Source organism: Carcharhinus amblyrhynchos, chromosome 3, assembly GCF_965287045.1.
Source record: "Carcharhinus amblyrhynchos chromosome 3, sCarAmb.v2.hapA, whole genome shotgun sequence".
NCBI lineage: Eukaryota > Metazoa > Chordata > Chondrichthyes > Carcharhiniformes > Carcharhinidae > Carcharhinus > Carcharhinus amblyrhynchos.
In genome coordinates, this window is record NC_137326.1 from 124,243,916 (window position 1) to 124,263,616 (window position 19,701).

Genomic DNA, 19,701 nt, shown 5'->3' on the forward strand with positions numbered 1-19,701 from the left:
AGAAATGGTGGATTTGCACAAGGCATTCAAAAAGATGCCCCCAAAATTTCTACACAGGTTAAGAACCCATGGGTTTGTATATAAGCATGAGTTGGATGAAAAGACAGGGTGCACTCTAGCCAAATTAGCTGCCAATATTAAGGTATATGGAAAAGCAAGTTGTAAGGAGCACTCAAAACATTGCAAAGTGTAACAGACTGACAGGTTAAATAAAGGAACAAATATTTGACAAATAAAGTCTAATGTGGGAAAGTGTTGTTATCTTGTTTGGTAGGAAACAAAATCTTATTTAAATAGATTATAGAATGCTGTTGTGCAGAGGTTTTTGGTTATCCATGTAAGTGAAACATGGACAGCATGGAGGTACAGTAAGTAATTGGGATGTTAAGGGAAATATTGGCCTTTATTGCAAGTGGATGGAATACAAGGTGTTGGTGTGACCACACCTAGAGTACTATTTGCAATTTTGGCCTCCTTATGTAGGGAAATATGTACTTTCATTGGAGTCAGACCAACAAAGAATTGCTAGGTTGGTTCCTGGGATGAAGGTGTTGTCTTATGAGGAAAAGTTGAGTGCATTGGGATCCTACTCATTATAGTTTAGTCGAATGAAAGGTGGTGTTACTGAAACATAAGATTCTAAGGGGATTTGATGGGGTAGTTGCTGAACGAATGTTCCCCATCTTGGAGGGAATGCTAGAAGCAGGGGCACTGTTTCAGAATAAGATGTCTCCCATTTAAGATGGAACTGAGGTGGAATTTTTTTTGGCAGTCATGAATCTCTGGGGTTCTCTACCTCAAAGCTGTGGCGAGTCTTTGAATATATTCAAGATTGAGACAAGGTAGTCAAGGGCCATGGAAATAGACTGAAGAGTGGCGTTGGGGTCAAGTTCAGATCAACCATAATCTAATTGAATGGCAGAGTAGACTCAAGTGTCTATAAAGCTTACTCATCCTCTTGTTTCCTATGAATGCTTGACAGGGGGATATTAAAAGTTGGAGGAGTGAGCAAGATAGTGAATTTGGACAAATTGCTTGTGGAGAAAAGCAGTATGTATTTCAAACTGAATGGTCTTTATCTGGGTTATGATATTTTGAATTTATCAAACAGGAGTGTAACCATATTAAATTGAATTTGATTGTGGAGGATGGGGGAATAAATCTGCCAAAATGTTGCATGTGATAATTCTGTGGATAGCTGCATTATAATAACAAGTAAGTCATAATGTGTTATTCTGTTGAGAAAGTGAAGTTTCTTTTCCTGAAGCACACTGGTTTAATTGCTGCAAATAAGCGCGTTCTTCAGACAATTAGAAGCAGATTCTTCTTGGTTACATCCTGAGGTCAATTGGAGAATGATTTATTTCTCCTAAGAGTTTTGAGGGGCATAAACAAGAATGGACAGGAAGCAACTTTGCCTCCTAGTTACTGAACCCCCCATCCCCCACTAAGGGAAATAGATTTGAGGCAAGGGGCAGGAAGTTTAGAGGGGCTGTGAGGAAACAAATTATCACCTAAAGGATGATGGGAGTCTGGAACTCTGTTTGAAAGAGTGGTGGAGGCGAGAAGTATTTAGATGTGTACTTGCAATGCCAAGGCATACAAGGCTATGGGGCCAAGTGCTGGAAAATGGGATTCGAATAGTTAGGTTATTTGTCTTTGACTAGTATAGACACAGTGGGCTGCAAGATCTTTTCCTGTGCTGTCTACCTCTCTGACTGAGTTGCAGCTGCTTCTGAACCGTTGGCTGTGCCCCTATGCTAAGAAACGCAGCAAAATATTGATGTTCTTTAAAAAGATTTTGCAACTGTAACATCGTGCAATAGAAGCCTTTACAGTAGTTTCAGTGAAAATCTAATTTCATTTATCTGCAATGCTTGATCAGCCAGGCTTAAATGTGCTCCATCCCTCACTGGCTGCCAAAACAGAAGGATTCAGCAGCATAATAATCTTGGCCCAATGTGTAGTGGGGTTCCAGTATCATTGGCAAAAAAAGACAAGTATCCACTTCGATAATAATTCTGTCTTTGATTAATTTAAAACCTGTGAAATACCAGCCAGCTTCATGATATTCTATTCCCGGGGTGGGGTTGGAGGTGGAATAAACAGAAATGCACAACAAGTTCATTGGTCCCTGAAAGCAAATATAGTTGCACACATTTTTTTTTAGTGGATTCGTTTAAGATTCTAGTGGCATCAACGTATGTACTTGATGTTGAAACTTGAAATTTAAGCAAAGTTTATAACAGATAGTGAAGGTAATTGGAGCATTAATAATGTCTGCATTTACGTGCTGTCTCAAGTCAAAATGTTTGATCTGAATTTTTGTTACATGTATTACCACACAATGAAAAGTATTGTTTCTTGTTGCTATACAGACAAAGAATACTGTGCATAGAGAAAGAAAGTTGAGGGTGCAGAATGTAGTGTTACAGTCATAGCTGGGGTGTCGAGAAGGATCAATTTAATACGAGGTTACAACATCATGAATTACTTGTAAAATATGGTTACTAAACTAATACTGTACTGATAGAATAAATGGTTGGCATGATGGCACAGTGGTTAGCAGTGCTGCCTCTCAGCGCTAGGGACCCGGGTTCGATTCCCAGCTTGGGTCACTGTGTGTACAGAGTTGTATATTCTCCACCTGTCTGCGTGGGTTTCCTCCGGGCACTCCAGATTCCTCCCACAGTCCAGAAGGTGTGCTGGTTAAGTGCATTGGCCATACTAAATCCTACCTTAGTGTACCCGAACAGGTGCCGGAGCGTGGAGACCTGGGGATTTTCACAGTAACTTCATCGCAATGTTAATGTAGCTTACTTGTGACTAATATACAGACTTTAACTTTTAACCATAACATCAAATGGTCTGGTGTCAGCACAGCAATCATACAACGTTGAAAGGAATTGCATCACCTATTGTAGGTGTATGATGCAATATGTATGTTTGAAAATGCCACACCAGGGACAGCCTCTACCCACTAAAATATAATTACAATTGAATGTTATTCCCCAGAACAAAACGAATTGTGTATTTGGCTACAGTTTGTTTTACGAAGCAATTGTCACAAAACCATTCATTGTAAATTCATTTTTCTAAATGTAATCTGGCTAGCTTGTTGCTGCTCAGGATTACATTAAGTTTCCCAGTGTATTTGTTTCCTTCAAAAGCAAAATACTCATATGCCAGAAATCTGAAATAAAAATATAAAACGCTGGCTATTCTGAGGTCTGACAGCACCTGTATCGGAAAAGCAGAATAAGTGTTTCAGGTTGATCTTCACCTGAACAGTTCTGAGGCAAGATCGTTGCTCTGAAACATTAACTCTGTTTCGAGTGCGCTAAAAGTTACTGTGGATTTCAGCCTCATTCGGACCATTTAGCAACGTGAGTGGCCAGGAAATGCATTGTGACTAGGCACTAAAGCAGCCTTTAAATGTGTATATTCTTATTGTTTTTCTTCGCGGCATAGAATATCTAAAAGATAAGCTCACCATTTCTGCCAATATGAAGAGGTAAGACTGCAAAGAAATCATTGGAAATTTTTAATGATCCCTGAAATTAGATCAACCTTTTTAACTTTTACGATGCATAATTCAGTGGACTTCATTCAGAATTCAAGACAAATATTAATTCCTGATTCCAGATTTTCTTTGAAGAAAAGATTTCATAACGGATGAGTGGTGTGTTTGTTGGAATTATAAGTAGATTCTAGAAGTTATCTCATTTTGCGCATCATAAGGCAGCATGGTGGCACAGTGGTTAGCACTGCTAACTCACTGCACTGGGTTCAATTCCGGCCTCGGGTCGCTGTCTGTGTGGAGCTTGCACATTCTCCCCATGTCTGCATGGGTTTCCTCCAGGTGCACTGGTTTCCTCCCACAGTTCAAAGATATGTGGATTAGGTTGATTGGCCATGCTAAATTGACCCTAGTATCAGCGGATTAGCAGGGCAAATATGTGAGATTATGGGAATAGGGCCCGGATGGAATTGTGGTCAGTGCAGACTCGATGGGCCAAATGGCCTCTTACTGCGCTGTAGGGATTCTATGATAAAGTTTTAGCCCAAAAATACTCTGCAGCACCATCGTTGCATTGTTCTAAATTCAGCCTTTGTTTTCCGCTATGATCAGAATTTCCTCTCCAAATCCCCTTAATTATGGTGGACTAATTTACAATTTAGCTAAGTTTTTGTATCTTTTTACACATCTAGCTGAAAAGTAACTTAGACTCTTCACTACCTGGCAGAGTAGCATGGCATGGGAATACGTTTAATCTGAGTCACCTAAGCACACCCTTGTGAAATGAATTGGTGTTCACAGAGGTCACATGCATTAATTCCTGGAAATTTACAAATGAGCCAACAGGACTACATAACATTTAACTGTTAAAATTAAGTTTTTCCCTTTAAGATATTAGGTTAATGGACAAAGATTGATTCTGATGGAGGGCATCAGTAACTAGAAAGAATAAACTAGAAAAATAGTAAGGCTGCGAAATTATCGTATCATGTAACGACATTGCAAAGGCAATGATATTTATGGAAAAGGGTTGGACTTGCCCTTCTTCGTGAAAGGTGCGGAAGTCTCTCAAAGCTGGGTCAAGTCTGGATGCGGGAAGGGATCCTGACACTGATAAGCGATCATTTGACGGGCACTTGGTGCAATCTCCCAATCAGTCAAAAGAGCCAGTCAGCTCTGAAAGGGAATTGGATAAGTGCTTGAAAAGGAAGAATATAATTGCGTAAAGGAACGGGCAAGTAATGGGTTTGGGTTTGACAGTTTCAACTAGGAATTGGTTCCAGCAGAGATGCCATTAGTAGATCTTTGGTTAGTTATCACTGCAAAGCAATGCCAGATAAATTAGCCCCGTAATTAAGTCCCCCTCTCAAAATATTTGCACTCGTTTCTTTTTTGCTTCTCCTTCCATAGTTTCTCCTTGAAAATGGCAGTAACCTTCTTTGTAACACGGTTATACCATGTAGCAAGTCAGTCTTGCCCTGAGGGATATGTGACTTCTGTTTCTGATGCTATAGTGAAGGCAATTGTTAAGAAGTGTAGCTGAGAGAATATAACATTGCAAGCACTATATTGGAGCTTGAACCTATGAGCCCTATGGTGTAAGACAGTCCAAAACTGCATAGCCTGTAGGCTATATTATAAATTATTAAACTCCAACGTGATGATGTTTAAACTTTTTTTTTTCTCCCTTGTCTTTGCAGAGTTTTCCATCAGATGAAGGATGGCCTTTTGCAAAGTACCTTGGAGCCTGTGGGAGAATGGTGGCTGTAAATTATGTAGGCAATGAACTTTGGAGTTTCTATAATGCACCCTGGGAAAAACGAGTAGATTTGGCCTGGCAGTTGCTTGAAATTGCTGAACAGCTCACTAACAATGATTTTGAATTTGCGCTCTACCTCCTTGATGTCAGCTTTGACAACTTTGCTGTTGGACCTCGGGACGGAAAAGTCATAGTTATTGATGCTGAAAACATAATCGTGGCAGACAAAAGATTAATCAAACAAAGTAAGTCCTTCATTTGTCTTTTGTTCAAGAAGAATCTGAATTTGATGGCTAATACAACTGTTTTGAATTGGCTGAAGATGGTAAAACATTTGTCATTATAGTTTACTTTACAACATGTAGTCATAGAATTGGAGAACCCTAACCACTTGCTACATACTAAATTATTAAAGTAGTTATTGTTGGATTCAAAAGAAAGGACTATGTGGGAGGTTCTATTGGCGTGCCGAACACTATTTTAATATGTATTCAACCATGCACTATTCCAGAAATTGAATTACCACTTGTGATCATTTTGTGTAAAATTTATTTATCTCAAATGCAGCAGGACTTTTTCCCCCTTCATTATACTGGCAATTGGCCAGATGTTGTCACATAAGAGCAGAGACATTTGAAATTGCATAGACCGAAGCTATCCAGTTTTCCCATTGTGCTGCAGAAGGAGGTAGGAAATCTGCAAAGGAAATAGTTAGATGAGTGGGCAAAAAATTGGCATGTAGAGAATGTGAGAAAATGTGAACTTGAACAGGTTGCAGGAAGAATGGAAAAGCAGTATACTATTACAATGGGGAGAGATTGCACAATTAAGTACAGAGGGACCTGGGTGTCCTGATATGTGTCAGAAGAAGTTAGTATGCAGGATACAGCAAGTGATTAGAATGGGAAATGGAATGTTGGTGTTTATTGCAAGGGGAATAATGTATAAAACTTGCTGCAGCTGCACAGAGTATTGATGAGACCACATCTGGAATACTGACTGTTTTGGTCTCCTTATTTGAAAAAGGAAAGAACTGCATTCGAAGCAGTGCTGAGAAGGTTCAATTGATTCGTGCCTGAGATTAAGTACTTTGCCTGTGAGGAAAGGTTGGGCTTGTACGCTATTGGAATTTAGAAGAATTGAGAGGTGATCTTATTGAAACATGCACGATCCTGAGGGGTCTTGACAGAATAGATACCACTGAGAATGTTTGCATTAATGGGGGAGACTAGAATCAGGAGACACAGTTTAATAATAAAGAGATCTCCCTTTTAATGAGCTAAAGAGAGTTTTCTTTCTCTAAGGGTCATTAGTTTGAAATTCTGTTCCTCAGTGGAGATCGGGCCGTTGAATGTCTTCAAAGCAGAGTTGGACTGATCTGTGATTGTCACAGGAGTCGAGGGTTATGGGGGCAGAAAACTAAGTCCTAGGTTCCAATGGAATTGCACACACTTATCCCATTAATGTAAAATAATGAATGAAAAAATCTACAGTGTAAAGTAAAATCTGCAGGATTCTCTAAAAATTGAGCATGGTTCTACAGGCAGTCTAATTCTCATGGACCCCATTTTTTGAATGAAATCTCTACAATTAAATCAACACAGGGTGATTGAAGATGCTTTTAGAGGACTTGTTATGAATTGACATAATGGATGTATGATTACATTGGTTTGGTAATTACAGACATGTCCTGATTACACCTATGTGCCACAACCAATTTAATTTCTCATTACCAAAAATATTCCTACATTACTGACTTAATGTACCCCAGTGAGAACTATAAAAATTATATTAGCATGTATACGACTATAACATGGCTGGCAAAAGATTCAGATAATTTCTGTAAGCTGCTTCAATTTTGTCCTGAACTGCTTCAGTATTGTATTCTAATCCAGCTGTTCTATATTTATTTAATTTTCATGCTTTCCAGCAAGCCCTACAGTCCGATTTCAATCTGTGATGAGTTTTTGGTCTCCAATGGGACAGCACCTGAAGAGTTGACTATTTTCATAGAATATAGAACATAAAACAATACAGCACAGTACAGGCCCTTTGGCCCTTGATTTTGTGCCGAGCTATGTCCAAACCCAATATCAAGCTATCCCACTCCCTATCATTCTGGTGTGCTCCATGTGCCTATCCAGTAACCACTTGAAAGTTCCTAAAGTGAACCTTGTTGCCCCCTGTTTGAAAAGTGAAGAACTACTATCCAGTGACTCTTATTGGAAAGAACATGTTTAGATGCCAGGTGAAGATAGTATTGGTGACATTGTTAGCTGGAGATGCCCTCTACACTTCAGTGGGTGTATCTACTAATTATTGCCTGACCCTAGACTCATGTATGAAGACTGACCACTTGGGCATGGTACTAGTTCTGGCTCTTATTACCTGTGGAACTGGTTTCTAATAAGAGTCATCACTTTGAGGGAAAAAGATAGGAAACTCCGAATGCTGTCTGCCCCCAAGTGTAACTTTCAGAAATGTCTTTTTGCTATCAAATAATGGAGTTGTTCCTTACAAGTAATGATGGAGAAAAGCTGTCTGATATTTTGTTTAATTTGGATGTGCCTTCTATGATTTTATGTTTGTGTTGCAACTGATCTTCAACTTAGCAAGATTTTCTCTCTCTTGGAAAATGGGTGCGTGAGAAACCTTCAGTAGATGTGATCTATTTATATTTGCTTTTTGCTGATTCTTACCAAGTTTGGTGAAATTTTTGTTTCACCAAACTTGAAATTATAGAATTGTGCTTGTGTGTCTGTGTTTAGAAGCACTGCCATAATGTCTATAAGCTACTAGTAATGTAATTAAACCTCATCTTATTGAATATTGAGGTGTTAGAAACAAAAGTGCCAATCAATGAGCTGTCTGTGCAAACTGTCAGATCTAATTAGAGCTTGCCTGATGAATTACTGAACCATTGTGATATCGAGCCATTCAGTCCAAAAGATCCTGTGTTCCATTCTTGATCTGTATTGAGTTAGCTCTCTTGACTGAGGTAGCAGTTGCACAACAATTGACTTATATTCCTAAGCTCAGACGAGAGAGAGAAATAAAGACTTGCCAGTGATTCTTGATAGTATATGTTCCCTGTCTGACTCCATGTTAGTTGATATTGTAGATGGCTGTCTCTCCTAAGATACTGCTCCCTTCCTTTCATTAATGCTCTGATCAGCCCACTTCTTAAATAACACCTTTAACTCTATTGTCAGTGCAGACAGCTGTCTTTTCTCTCTTCTTCCTATTAAAGCATGTTGCTTCCCAAAGCTGTTTGTGTCAGCTTTGGCTCAGTTGACATCATTCTTGCCTGAGTCAGTTCTGGATTCTAGTTTCACTCCATGGTTTGAAGACAGTCTAGCCGGCATAGTGATGCAGTATTGAGGGAGTGCTGCAATGGCTTTCTAGAGTTTATAAGAATGAGATGTGATATTGAAACATTCAAGATTAGGAAAGGGCTTGACAGCCCAAACCTAGAACCAAGGGAACACAGTTTCAGGAGAAGGGGCTGATTATTTAAGACTGAGATGAGAAATTTCTTTACCCAAAGGGTTGTGAATCTTTGGATTTTGCTACCAAAGAGAACTTTAGATGCTCAGTAGTTCAGTATATTCAAAGCCCATTTTGGTCGCTAAAATTTTGAGTGCAGTGGAAATTGGGGGATATGACGCTAGAGGTGGCAGATCACCCATAATCTTGCTAAATGACAGAGCAAGTACAAAAGGCCGTTGGCCAACTCCATGCTCCTATTTCCTCTGTTCTTGTGTTGTTAGATGCAGTGCCTTGGGCATCATAATATATACACACTCCTGAAAATTATCCCCTGAGAGGGAGAAGAAATAGACAAAATCCAGGGCAATTAAGAAAGATAGTATAGGAAAACTCTATAAGGCACCTTTCAAACAACAGAAACTAGTCCAAGAGCCTCCTCTGGCCATGATTGCTATTATGAGATGACTTCTGCTGTATCTCGAAAGAGGTCTACCTGTCACTTGAATGAGTTGGAACCTGAAACAAAGCAAATGAGTGAAAACTATAGGTAGTAACGAATTTAAAAATAACAGTTGATCATCAAATATAAAATGATTGCAAAATATGCAAATATGTAGAATAATGGCAAATAAAAATCAATCTGGATAACTAACAATAAGCAACATAGTTCATGGATATGACTGAAATACCTAAGAACGAAAGTCGAAGTGACCTAAGAGCTACAGTAGATTTAATCTCAATATGCTCAACCAATGCAGAGCACTAATCAAAGCAATTAGAACATTGAATACAACCAAAGCCATGCTCAAATTGCACAGATCAGCCAAATCAGATTTTGTGTACTGCATCTGATTCTGGTCACAGATGTCAAAACAGTTAACACAGTTCACAGAACAGCCATATAGCTGACCCCAAGTTTCAGAGATCTGAGTTTTGTGAACAAAAGTATTAAACTTTTTGTCATTTTAAAGGGAGAGATTGATAAAATTTCATAGTAATTTTGTTCAGCTCAATGTAAAAGATAAATCTAGATTATTACTTTGTTTCAGAAGGACAAAAGGAGAAATTGATAAAAGATTAGCTAAAAGCAAATTTGGTCCAAGATAATTCATCAGGGACCAACATTTGGAATGGACTTTGATAAACATTAGAGGCAGCAATTTAAAATTATTTTAAGAACTAATCAGAATGTGCAAGGGTGGATCAACCAAATGGTCTTTCCCATGCTAAATTAGCATATAACTTTAGGTTGTACTTGCTTCTATGCTAGGATTTCAAAATTACTCTTTTCAATTTAGAAAATGTGAAACTTATGAACTCTACAAATTGGTACCTGACATTCCGGATCCTAATATTGCAGCTTATTTTGACAGATTCAATCAATCTTTTTGATGTTGGGCAAAGTAACAGACTTGACAATTCCTGTAATACCTAGTCCTGTGCCAAATATTGTTAGGAGAGCAGTAGGCTGTCAGAGCAGGGAAATAGAACGTGAATAAAGTGGAAGAAGCAGTTGATGAAAGAACAGGATACATATTTCCCAAAGCTACTGTTCATCCTCAGTTGTAACAGGAGACACATTTACTTCTATTTTCTCCCTCATCCCATCTGTCCCAAAAGAATTTTATACATGATTGTTAGTCTTTGTATTAGGGAACTCTGTAGTGATAAAGTACTTTCCCCATATCAAAATTGATTATGTAACATGGCTTAATGCATATAGGTACACAAGGTGCAGAATTATGTCAAGTGAAACAATAAGAAATGACTGATTAAATAGATATACCCTGATGCTATATCTTGACATGGTATACAGATTACTCTTAATTTATAGTTTTGTCTTATCTAAAACTTGAAATTTTTAAATACTGAACTCGCGTTATTGCTGTTTAATTTAACTGACAGGATAATAGAATTTTGAAGTGGAAAAAATACTTGAATTAAAAAACAGATTATAAATGCAACTAAGTTGCATGCATATCTCGAAATAATTAAGCCCTCTGAGCATGTCTTTTTGCAGGAGACAACAGTAGCATGTAAAGCAAAATAGCCAGAGTATGTCAATCTCAAATCAAAATAAACAAGCTGTACGAGCTTTTATGTTTGCACAGTAAAAATTGAATCAAATTTATCTGGTTTTAAAATCATTCAAATTCATACCTGGATTGTGGAAAGATTCTGTAACACTGGAACACAACATATAAAATTAAATGATAATCAAAGCATTTATGGAATAGAAATAAACAATTGATAGTGGCTCATTCACCTTCCCTATCAGGATTACAGATATTGTTTCAAATACCAACAATATACCATTAAAAGTTAATGTTTTGTGACCCAACAAACCAACGACTTGAAAACAAAGGCATGAAAGTTTGGTGGCAAATTACTTTTTTCTAATAAAGGAAATGACAGAAAAAACATAGCGACGTTACAGCAACCCACTTAGGATTCTCTGCAGTAGCCAGAAACTCCTGTTTCCACATGTCATGCACTTGAAAAGACTTGCACTAAGGTTGAAAATTCCTTTATTATTCATGGTTGTAATACATATTTAATCCTCTGCTGGAACCATATGCCTCATATCACCAGTTGAAAAAGGCAAGATGCTAAAGATAAAGTTGAAGCTTACAGAGCCACGATAGTGTTGACTCCAAATGAAAAATTCAAATATATTCACCTAAAAAAAAGCAACGTGCGAGCATTGTTGTAGCAAGTTCTTCGTAAATACAAATTAAGGTAGATCAGCAATCACTTTGTGTTTGATTTTTTTCTCCTGAGTAGCAGCTCAGAAAGTAGCATGAGCACAGATGTGCACTGAGTGGGGATGTTGGTGTCCATCACCTAGAGTGTCTTGGTAGCTCCTTTCTTGATCAAGCTAGCCATTTTGTGAGGACATATCTGCCAGATGGTGCCTGCAGCATCTGGTAAGAAAACTAACCAGTGGGAGAAACCTACTTGACTTTGTCCTCATTATCTTCCTGTCCCTGAAGCATCTGTCCTTGATAGTATTGGTAGGAGCGACCACTGCACAGTACTTGTGGAGATGTCCACAATACAAACTCCACTGTATTGTGCAACATTCCACCTTGCTAAATGTGACAGATTCAGAATAGATCTACTGATTTAAATATGGGCATCCGTGAAGTGCCAGGGTCATCAGCAGCAGCAGAATTATATTCCATCACATTCTATAATCTTGTGACCTGGCAAATTCCTTGCTGTACCATTACCATCAAGCTAGGAAACAACCCTGGTTCAGTGAGAGTGGAGTGTATTACCAGGAATAGCATCAAACATACCTAAAATGGAGATGTCAAACTGGTGAAACTCCAGGACTTTATGCATATTGAACAGCAAAAGCAATAAGCTATAGACAGGACTAAGCAATTCCGTAACTGACTAATCTGCTGCATCCAGTTGTGAATGTTACTGAACAATTAAACTGGAATAAGTAGGCTTCATTTACATTCCCATCCTCAATGGTGAAAGAGCCCAGCTATGAGTGCATAAGACAAGGCTGAAGCATTTGCAGTCATCTATAGCCAGTGTCAAGTGGATGATTTATCTCTGCCTCCTCTTCAGATCCGCAGCATCAAAGCTGCCAAACCTCAAACAGTTCAACTCGCATGGTATATTAAGGAAATACTGAGTGCACCAGATACAGCAAAAGCAATGCATCTCAACATCCCAGCTGTAGTAATGAAGATTGTACAGTGGAACTAACTGTGCCTCTAGCCAAGTTACTTTAGTACAACACCAGCATGATCCCAACAATACAGAAAATTACTTGGGTATGTCCTGTGCAACCAAATGTAGGAAATATTTAATCTGGTCAATTATTGTCCATTTTGTCTGCTCCTGATCTTCAGCAAAGTAGTGGAAGGTGTCCTCAGCAGTGCCATTGAGTGATACTTACCAATAACATACTCACTGATCCTAGTTTGGAATCCACCAGGGCCACTTGTTTGCAGACCTCTTTAAAGCTATGGTTCAAACATGAACAAAAAACTGAATTCCAGAGCGAAAGTGAGTGTGATTGCCCTTGATATCAAGGCAGCATTACATTGAGGGTGGGATCAAGAAACCCTGGTCAAATTAAGTAACCAGGAATTTTGGGGGAAGAGGCAGGGGTGTGGGAGGATTGGCTGAACTTATACTTGTCACATATAGAGAGATGGTTGTGGTTTCAGGAAGTGAATTACCTCCACTCCAGGACATTACTGCAGGGGTTCTGCAGGACAGTGTCATAGAAACTAGAAGCAGGAGTAGTCCATCCAGCCATAGAAAATTACAGCTCAGAAACAGGCCTTTTGGCCCTTCTTGTCTGTGCCAAACCATTTTTTGCCTAGTCCCACTGACCTGCGCTTGAACCATATCCTTCCACATCCCTCTCATCCATGAACCTGTCCAAGTTGTTTTTAAATGTCAACAGTGACTCCACATTTACCGCTTTATCCAGCAGCTCATTCCACACTCCCACCACTCTCTGCGTGAAGAAGACTCCCCTAATATTCCCTTAAACTTTTCTCCTTTCACTCTTAACCCATGCCCTCTGGGTTTTTTCTCCCCTAGCCTCAGTGGAAAAAGCCTGCTTGCATTCACCCTATCTATAACCATCAAAATCTTGTACACCAGAGCTATATTTAATTTCTTTTCAATCAGACAATGTTTTGGCCTCAACTACTTTCCGTGGTAGTGAATTCCACACATACACCACCCTCTGGGTGAAGAAATTTCTCCTCTCTCAGTTCTAAAAGACTTACCCCTTATCCTCAAACATCCTTTCCAGGAGACAATGCATATCTCTTTAACCTGTGCTTAACGCTCTCTCCACTCAAATTGTCTGTACCTTTGAGACTTGATTGCCTGTAAAGATTTGCATTCCAACCATTATTCTGTAAATTGAGTTTGTGTCTTTATATGCCCTGTTTGTGAATAGAACTCCTAGTTGCCTAATGAAGGAGCAGCAAGCACTCCGAAAGCTGGTGGCTTTTGCTGCCAAATAAACCTTTTGGATTTTAACCTGGTGTTGTGAGACTTCTTACTGTATAAGAGCAGGTCAGAGGCTGGGTATTCTGTAGTGCGTAACACATTTCCTAACTCTCCGAAGTCTGTCCACCATCTGCAAGGCACAAGTCAGGAGCATGATAGACTACTCTCCATTTACCTGGATGACTGAACCTCAACATGTCCACGGTCAAAGCAGTTTGCTTGTTTGGTGCTCCATCCACCAACTTAAATATGCACTTCCTTCACCACCCCTGCACCTTAGTAACATTGGATATTGCCTACAAGATGTCTCCAACGTTTCTTCGCCATCGCCTCCTAAACCTTCGACATCTAATGTAAAGAACGAGGTCAGCAAGGCCATGGGAACCACCACCACCAGCCGCTACAAAATCCACAACTCCCTCTGCTCCAAGCTTCCACAGTGCCCTGACTTTAACATTTGTTGCTGTTCATTCACTCACTGTGTCAAAATGCTTGAATTTCCTCCTTGGCTATGTCCCTAGGAATGCAGCAGTTTAAGAGGAGGCATCCCTGCCAGCTTCTCGAGGGTATTTTTGGGGCGGTGGGATAATTCCTGGTCTTGTCATCATAACTGATAAAAAGAAATGCGTCTTCAAAACTCTGCATAGATTTATGTTAAACAGTGTGCAAAACATTTGAAAAACAACTTCACAAGTGGAGATTTAAAATGTCATCATAACACAATCTCGCATGAAATGGGCAAAATACTGCAGATGCAGGAATCTGAAACAAAAACTGAAAACTGGGTTTTTCCAGCATTCTGTTTTTGTCTTGCACGTAATGGCTTCAGTTACGATTTAACTAGTTTTTTTGTGGCTTTACTTGTTATCTGATTAAAAGTAAAGCATCCCGATTTATTTATTGTGGTACACGCTGTAGCCAAAATATAGAGCTACAAATATGAAGTCGCCTCACAGGGCGTTCTCAACAGTTTTATGGTCATAATGTATTCCATACTTTGTAATTTACACATGAAGGTCTGTAGTTCCTGCATCATTTTTGACAAGTGAGCAGCTTAATCTGTGCAGAAACAAATCAAATAATGCAAAAAATTGCAGAATTTTAAGTGTGGGTTGCGATCGTCATGTTGTTCAAGTACTTGTGATATATTATGCTAGTTCAACAGATACTTTACGAAATCCAGTCGCCACCTGCAAAACTGGCCTCGCTCCTAAATGTGAGGAGTGAAATTTCACCTATAGCACTATTTTGGGAAAGTTCTTCATAATGTGTACAAGCACCCATGGTCAGATTAATCCAGCACTAATTAGCTGATCAGTTAAATGAAACCTGCACTGCTGCTACAGAAATCGTCAGTTAGTTTGAGAGATGTGCTGCTTACCTGGTGGTCACTAACCTCACTCTGAAAGGGAATTCTTTTCTGCACTTTTACACCTCATCCTAAACTTCAGTCTCCATTGGGCCCATTCCAGACATTCGAGTCACAAATTAATTATGTCAATTGCAGTGCTTGAGTGCGCTGAATTATTATGTTGGGGTATATGTCAGTGGTGACGGAAGTGAATGTTTATGAAAGGATTGCCAATCAACTGGGCTGCTTTGTCCTGGATTGTAGAAAGCTTATTGAGTGTTGGAGTTCCACTCATCCAGGCAAGTAGAGCGTATTCCATCATACTCCTGAATTGTGCCTTGTACGTTGTGGGCAAGCTTTGGGGAGTCACAAGATGAGTTGATCACTGCAGGATTTCTAGCCTGAACAATAAACTCCCAGAAAAAAGATAATGGGGGATTCAGTGATTATCATGCCAGTTAGTGTTAACGGGTGGAGTTAGATCCTCTCTTGTTGGAGATGGTCATTGCCTCACACTTCTGTGGTGAGAGTATTACTTGCCATTTGTCAGCAGAAGCCTGATGTTGTTAAGGCATTGCTGCATTTGGACAATGCAACCTGTCTTCATTCCTCTGCAGCCTCTTTTTGCATCCACTTCACTGCTTACTTTCCCACCTGACTTTGTATCTTCAGCAAACTACACTTGGTTCCTTTTAAGTTACTAATCTTGATTTGCATTAATGAATCACAGTCACAGCTTGCCAACCCAAGAATGTCCAGTTTATTCCAATTCTATTTGCTGTCCATTAACCAATCTTTTCTCCATGGTAATATGTTACCCTCGATTTCAACCCTAATTTATCTCAATCTGTTGTGTGGCACCTTCTTGACTGCTTTTTGAAAATCTAAAAGCACTGCATTCGTTGCAGTTGTGCAGACCAGGCTGGATTGACCAGTGGATCTTTTCCTGCCCGTCGCTGTCATATGTTCATTATGATTGACTAAATTAGAATTGGTAGTGATTCCGTCAGTCGTAATGTCTGCATCACTAATTTACTGCTGCTTTATCCATGATTTTTGCTGAATTCCTGAGTTAGAATTGTAGATTTTCATGCAAAGTTTTATCAAAATTAGCATTAAATTCTTGGCATATAGATTTGAAAACCTGTGATAATCTGTTGTTAATGGGAACATCTTGATTTGATTTATTATTGTCACATGCATTAGTGTACTGTGAAAAGTATTGTTTCTTGCGTGCTACACAGACAAAGCATACCATACATAGGGAAGGAAAGAAGAGAGTGCAGAATGCAGTGTTACAGTCATAGCTGGGGTGTAGAGAAAGATCAACTTAATGTGAGGTAGGTCCATTCAGAAGTCTGGTAGCAGGGAAGAAGCTAATGGTTGGTATGTGTTCTCGGACTTTTGTATCTTTTTCCCAACAAAAAATGGCGGTGACAATATGTCCAGGATGCGTGGGTCTTTGATTATGCTTATCTGAGGCAGCAGGAAGTGTAGGTAGAGTCAATGGATAGGAAGCTGGTTTGCACGATGGACTGGGCTTTGTTCACGAACCTTTGTAATTCCTTGCGATCTTGGATAGAGAAGGGGCCGTACCAAGCTGTGATACAACCAGAATCCTCCCACAGTCCAAAAGACATGGTAATTAGATGCATTGGCCATGCTAAATTCTCCCTTCATGTACCCCAACAGGTGCTGGAGTGCGACAACAAGGGGATTTTCACAAACTTCATTGTGCTGTTAATGTAAGCCTACTTTTGGCACTAATAAATAAACTGTTAAAACATCTGTGGTGGTGACCTCGGATACTGGTTTATCTGAGGCTTCCAGAGTGGAGGGCGTGCTGCTTGACGTCTTGCTCAAAACGGGCATTGAGCTCATTGGAGAGGGATGCATTGGTGCTAGGCTCTAAACAGCAAAAGTTTTGGACAATGTGTTGTACAAGAGTATTGTACTCGTTAGAGTTTAGAAGAATGAGAGGAGATCTCATTGAGACGTATAAGATGATGAATGGGATGGATAGGATAGAGGTGGAAAGACTCTTCCCGCTCAAAAAAGACAATAGGACTAGGGGGCACAGCCTCAAGATAAAAGGGGGGCGGTTTAGAACGGAGTTGAGGAGGAACTTCTTCACTCAAAGGGTGGTGAATCTCTGGAATTCTCTGCCCGTTGAAGTGGTGGAGGCTGCCTCGCTAAATATTTTTAAGACGCGGGTTGATGGGTTTTTGATAAGAGAGGGGATTAAGGGTTATGGGGAGAGGGCGGGAAAGTGGAACTGAGCAGCGACAGATCAGCCATGATCTTATTGAATGGCGGGGCAGGCTCGAAGGGCAGGATGGCCTACTCCTACTCCTATTTCTTATGTTCTTAAGAGAGAGTGGTTGCCTCTAACAAATGGCTTTGACCCTTCACTGGGTTGAATAAGTTGTAATTCAAACAGTTCAGTGCTTAGGTGACTAAGGGCCTAGAAATGATCCGCCTTGGAAGTATCTTATAAATGTCTGAATTGTTTGAGGTCCTCATTTTCCTCCACTGCTATTTCAGAACCGATAGTACTAACTCCAAGTCTTTATAAATTCCTTTTTATAGCTGAACTCTGCCCATGTAAAGGGGTGCCTGAGCAAATGAAATGTTGGGGATTGTACACTTGTTGCAAGCAGCATTTTAATCATGTGGCAAGGAGATATTCCTCTGGTCACATTAAGATCCATTCTGAATGGATCTACCTCATATTAAGTTGATCTTTCTCTACACCCCAGCTTTGACTGTAACACTACATTCTGCACTCTCTTCTTTCCTTCCCTATGTATGGTGTGCTTTGTCTGTATAGCACGCAAGAAACAATACTTTTCACTGTATACTAATGCATGTGACAATAATAAATCAAATCAAGATGATCCCATTAACAATAGATTATCACAGGTTTTCAAATCTATATGCCAAGAATTTAATGCTTGCTGTAGTCACTTGAAAGGGAAATTCAGATTGGCTATTCAACTGTGATAGCACATGGTAGTGAAGTCACTTGCAAGGAAATTGCCACGGCAACTGCATTTTAGATATCATGTAGGTCAATTATTTCAGTTAGAGTTTAATTTTTTTAATTTTTGAAATGTAACTTATTTTAATCTTGTACCTACCTAAGTTATCTATTGTAAGTTTAAAATAAAAGTCATTGACGTTATAAACTTGTTCCACTCAACTTCTATAAAACAAGCCATAAAATTCTGTTCATTTAACAGCATCGCAAAAGCAAGGTGGATCAATGCCTTTTCAATTAGGATTTTCAAATACTTTCACATTTCATTTTTGAAGCAGGTACTTGGATCTAATTTTCACTGCACAAGGATTTATTTCTTAGCATGAAGATCATTTGCCATTTTCTGTCAAAATAAATCTTTTGAGATCAGAAATAACATGTGAAATAGGACCACTGATGGGGCATGTGCTCCCTCGTGCCCACTTTCTGCTATTTCATAAAGTAATGGCTGGTCTTTGATAGCAACTCCACTTTCTCTCACTTGTCTCCCATACATCTTGATTCCATTGGAGTTCAAAACCCTAAATATCTCAGCCGTGAATATACTTGACCATTGCCCATAGGGAGCAGAATTCCAATGTCTCAAGTGCGTGAAGAAATTCCTTTCTTGAACCCAAACAGCCAACCAGCATCTCGTAAACGCCTGTGACATGAGTGTACCACTAAGAGTTTTTTAAAAAAGTCATGTTTCCTGTAGCTCACAGGCTTAAGCTGATGTCATTGTTTCCGAACTATCTACGAGGAGTCCTTTTATTGCTCCCTAAGTGGTTTAAATGGGGATTGTTTGTTTAACCTGGGATTAGTTTTTGACCCTGCATTGTTGGGAGAAAAAACTGGTTGCCAGGTCAGGAGACAGGAGATCTTTCATTTACAGTTCTGTGCTGCAGGTTTTGTTTTCAGTTTTAGAAGGGACAGCAAGCCAAGAAGTGTGTCTCTATCCTTGCTTTATTTGGAAATTCTGTTATCTGAAAGTAAGGTCTTGCCTCCTGCAGTAAAAAGTCTACTGTTGGCGGCTTGACCAGAGTCTACCTGGGGTTCTGGGAAGTTATTCTGACTTCAAACTGTTCTGAGTGTGTCAACAGGACTACTAGAACTTTACAAGACAGAGTTTTCAATTCGCCAAAGGACCGAATTCCAGTCTCGTGAGCATCTGTGTTGAACTTGTTAAAAGGTTTTGGCTGTGGAAGATTTTGGTTTATTTTGAACATCTTGGATGTATTTGTTAAGAGTAAAAACATTATTGTGGTTGTTTTTGTTTGTAATTGATAAAAGTTATTGCTGACTTTCTTTCCATATGTGTTAACTATATTCTTAATTATACTTCATTTGATAAAAGCTCCCTGGTGGGTCATTTGAATCATACCTGAAGTGAAATATTTCCTGCTTATCCAAGCTAAATTCAATGTGCAAAACTTATGATCCACGTGGGCTCCATAAAACACTTGAGTTTCTGACCTGAACCACAACACTCCACTTTCCACATTCCTGACCACCAACGAGCAGTGTTTCCTCTAAGCTCCACAGCTGTGCCCAAGTTGTCCCTTTTT

General features: G+C 39.4%; 1 protein-coding gene across 2 annotated transcripts in view; it reads left to right on the top strand.

The window, feature by feature from the left end:
• dipk2ab (divergent protein kinase domain 2Ab) overlaps positions 1 to 19,701 on the top strand; it is a 225,145-nt gene that overhangs the window by 96,003 nt on the left and 109,441 nt on the right. For both annotated transcript variants that reach the window (XM_080185961.1, XM_080185962.1), the window contains one exon: positions 5,221 to 5,524. In XM_080185961.1, the coding sequence (XP_080042087.1) occupies positions 5,221 to 5,524 (304 nt within the window). The remainder of the gene's footprint in view (positions 1 to 5,220; positions 5,525 to 19,701) is intronic.